This window comes from Trichomycterus rosablanca, chromosome 2, assembly GCF_030014385.1.
Source record: "Trichomycterus rosablanca isolate fTriRos1 chromosome 2, fTriRos1.hap1, whole genome shotgun sequence".
NCBI lineage: Eukaryota > Metazoa > Chordata > Actinopteri > Siluriformes > Trichomycteridae > Trichomycterus > Trichomycterus rosablanca.
The window spans coordinates 60,510,800-60,514,089 of NC_085989.1; the positions used below are offsets into that span (position 1 = coordinate 60,510,800).

A 3,290-nucleotide genomic window follows, 5' to 3' on the forward strand; every position below is an offset into this window, starting at 1 on the left:
AGTAACAGACACACATACAAACACGGCCAATAAAATTAATTCTACTGTCTTCAAGATCTTTAATGAATGAATAAAAGGGTTCACTTTCATTTTATTAAATAAAATTATTGTGTAAATAATTAAATTATAAATAAAAATGTGGGAAACGTTCCCATGTAAGCAGTAAAACAAATGATTAAATGATTGTCAGTTTAAAGTGTGATTAAAAGCTTCAACAAAAGTATTTAAACTAGTAACAATGTTTCTGTGTTAGTATGACACAGTTTATATTTGTAATATTTAATAATTTAATAATATATTTATCATTGTTGTTCACCTCCTGTTGCTGCTCCCACTGAAGCACCACAAACCGATTCCTTCCTAAATCCCAGTTATAATAGCATAAACACTGACACCACCCCCATAATAACTGCTGCTGCTGCTACTGGTATCATCACAGATCCAGATCCAGCTAGAACACCAGCTGCAGTGGAAAAGGATGATCTGAATAATGATGCCACCCCCTTCATAACTTCTGTTGGTGTCAGCACACCTATAGCTAGAACATTAGCTCTAATGAAAAGGGATGATTTGAATCTTCCATAATTCCTCCCAGGTTAAGCCCTGCGCTCCCTCATACACCTCATTAATGTAGAATCCTCCTCCATTCTGCTCCACCATCCTGTCTATCTTCTGCAGAAGTTCAGTGACCTGCTGTCTGTTCTGTGGTTCTGCATTATTAATGATGTGAAATCTTCCTCCACACTGATCTAACACCCTTCTGAGATGTTCATTCCTGCTTATTTCCTGATGTATAATTTCCTCTCTTACACCCTCAGCATGAGTAAACAAAATGATCACGTAATTAGTAACCTGCTCACCAAAAACCTTCTGTAAGCGCCTAATTATTTCTACTTCCTGTTTTGTGAAATTATCAAACCTGAAAACCAGAATGAAAGCATGAACTCCTGGTTGTGAGAGATAAACAGTCCTGTACAACTCCACCGCTAACTGATCTAGTGTCAGTGATCTTGTGTTAAAGAATCCTGGTGTATCAACCACACGTACACGGTTTCCTATCACAGTTTCTGCACGTTCACTGTGTTCTGTTACAGAATATAAAGATCGTTCTGATCTAAATATATAGTTTCCCAGGATGGTGTTTCCTGTTGAGCTCTTCCCAACACCAGTTCTCCCCAGCAGCACGATCCTCCGTTCCTCCTGGTTCATCTCAGCAGATCTGATCTCTGGATCTCTTACTGGATCCTGTTAGTACCACAGAAAACCAGTTACACACTAATAACGTTACACACACAATTTAATATATTATTATTATTATTATTAGATAATTTTGGGGGCAAATTTCACCACTTAAACGTCTCTTCTTGATGAATAAAGACACACTCGTGCTCTACTGTAAAATAACTTAATTATAAAATAATTTAATTATAAACATGTATATAATTTAATAAACTGTGTTTAATTTTAACAGAATTTATTAGTTTGTTGTTCTACATCAACCTAAAGTACAATAATGAATCAGAACGTTTTCACTCAGCACTAAAACAGTAAAACAGAGTTAATAGACTCAGGAATGTAACTTCATGCTGCTGTTTAAGTTTTTAACGTCTCTTAACACTTTAGTGATGAATAGAGTTAAAATAAAGTTGTGTATGTTAGCACTGACCTGCTGTTTGTTTGGTTGTTATGCTGTTAGCACTTAGCTTCAGTTTGTTAGCACAGCAACAGTCATGCACAATATTAATAAAATAAATATTTAAAACTGGTAACAAACACAAACTAACACACATGTAAACCCATCAGACCAGTATAGCGTTAATATACACTGCTCAAAAAAATAAAGGGAACACTAAAATAACACATCCTAGATCTCGATGAATGAAATATTCCAGTTGAAAATCTTTATTCATCACATAGTGGAATACGTTTAGAACAAAACAACATAAAATGATCAATGTAAATCAAAATTATTATCCCATGGAGGTCTGGATTTGGAATCATACTCAAAATCAAAGTGGAAAATCCAATTACAGGCTGATCCAACTTCAGTGGAAATTCCTCAAGACCAGTTAAAATGAGGCTCAGTAGTGTGTGTGGCCTCCACATGCCTGTATGACCTCCCTACAATGCCTGGGCATGCTCAGAAGTTGCTCAGGTAGTGCAGCTCATCCAGGATGGCACATCAATGCGAGCTGTGGCAAGAAGGTTTGCTGTGTCTGTCAGCACAGTGTCTAGAGCATGGAGCAGATACCAGGAGACAGGCCAGTACATCAGGAGACATGGAGGGGGCCGTAGGAGGGCAACAACCCAGCAGCAAGACCGCTACCAACAGGAGAAGCAGTGCCAGAGCCCTGCAAAATGGAAACTAATATCCATGTTTCTGCTCAAACTGTCAGAAACAGACTCCATGAGGGTGGTATGAGGGCCCAACGTCCACAAGTTGGGCTTGTGCTTACAGCCCAACACCGTGCAGGGCGATTGGCATTTGCCACAGAACACCAAGATTGGCAGATTCGCCATTGGCGCCCTGTGCTCTTCACGGATGAGAGCAGGTTCACACTGAGCACGTGACAGACTTGACAGATTCTGGAGATGCCGTGGAGAACGTTCTGCTGCCTGCAACATCCTCCAGCATGACCAATTTCGCAGTGGGTCAGTAATGGTGTTGGGAGGCATTTCTTTGGAGGGCCGCACAGCCCTCCATGGGCTAACCAGGGGTACCCTGACTGCCATTAGGTACCGGGATAAGATCCTCAGACCCATTGTGAGACCATATGCTGGTGCAGTGGGCCCTGGGTTCTTTCTGATGCATGACAATGCTAGGCCTCATGTGGTTGAAGTGTGTCAGCAGTTCCTGCATGATGAAGGCATTGATGCTATGGACTTGCCTGCCGGTTCCCCAGACCTGAATCCAATCAAACACATCTGGGACATCATCCACCAATGCCACGTTGCACCACGGACTGTCCAGGAGTTGACTGATGCTTTAATCCAGGTCTGGGAGGAGATCCCTTAGGAAAACATCCGCCGCCTCATCAGGAGCATGCCCAGGCGTTGTAGGGAGGTCATACAAGTACGTGGAGGCAAATGAAAAGTAAAACATTTACAAAGACTTGGAGCATTTTGGCTTTTTAGCGTTTAATAAAGTAATAAAAACAGAACTACCACAGTATATATATTATTATTTATGTTCTTTATATGTTTACATGTAATATTTATTCTTATGACTTTTATATTACAAACTTGTAAAACTGAATATATTTAGGATTAAAACTCAATATAATTTTTAT

The 3,290-nt window shown here is 39.9% G+C and overlaps 1 protein-coding gene across 1 annotated transcript; it reads right to left on the reverse strand.

Annotated features, from left to right (window-relative positions):
• Nucleotides 1-552: 552 nt before the first annotated feature.
• LOC134303064 (GTPase IMAP family member 9-like) lies at nt 553-2,635 on the reverse strand. The gene is made up of 2 exons (XM_062988323.1): nt 2,561-2,635; nt 553-1,245 (listed from the first exon to the last, which is right to left on the reverse strand). The coding sequence occupies exons 1-2, from the start codon at nt 2,633-2,635 to the stop codon at nt 553-555; spliced, it is 768 nt and encodes a 255-aa protein (XP_062844393.1).
• Nucleotides 2,636-3,290: the final 655 nt, after the last annotated feature.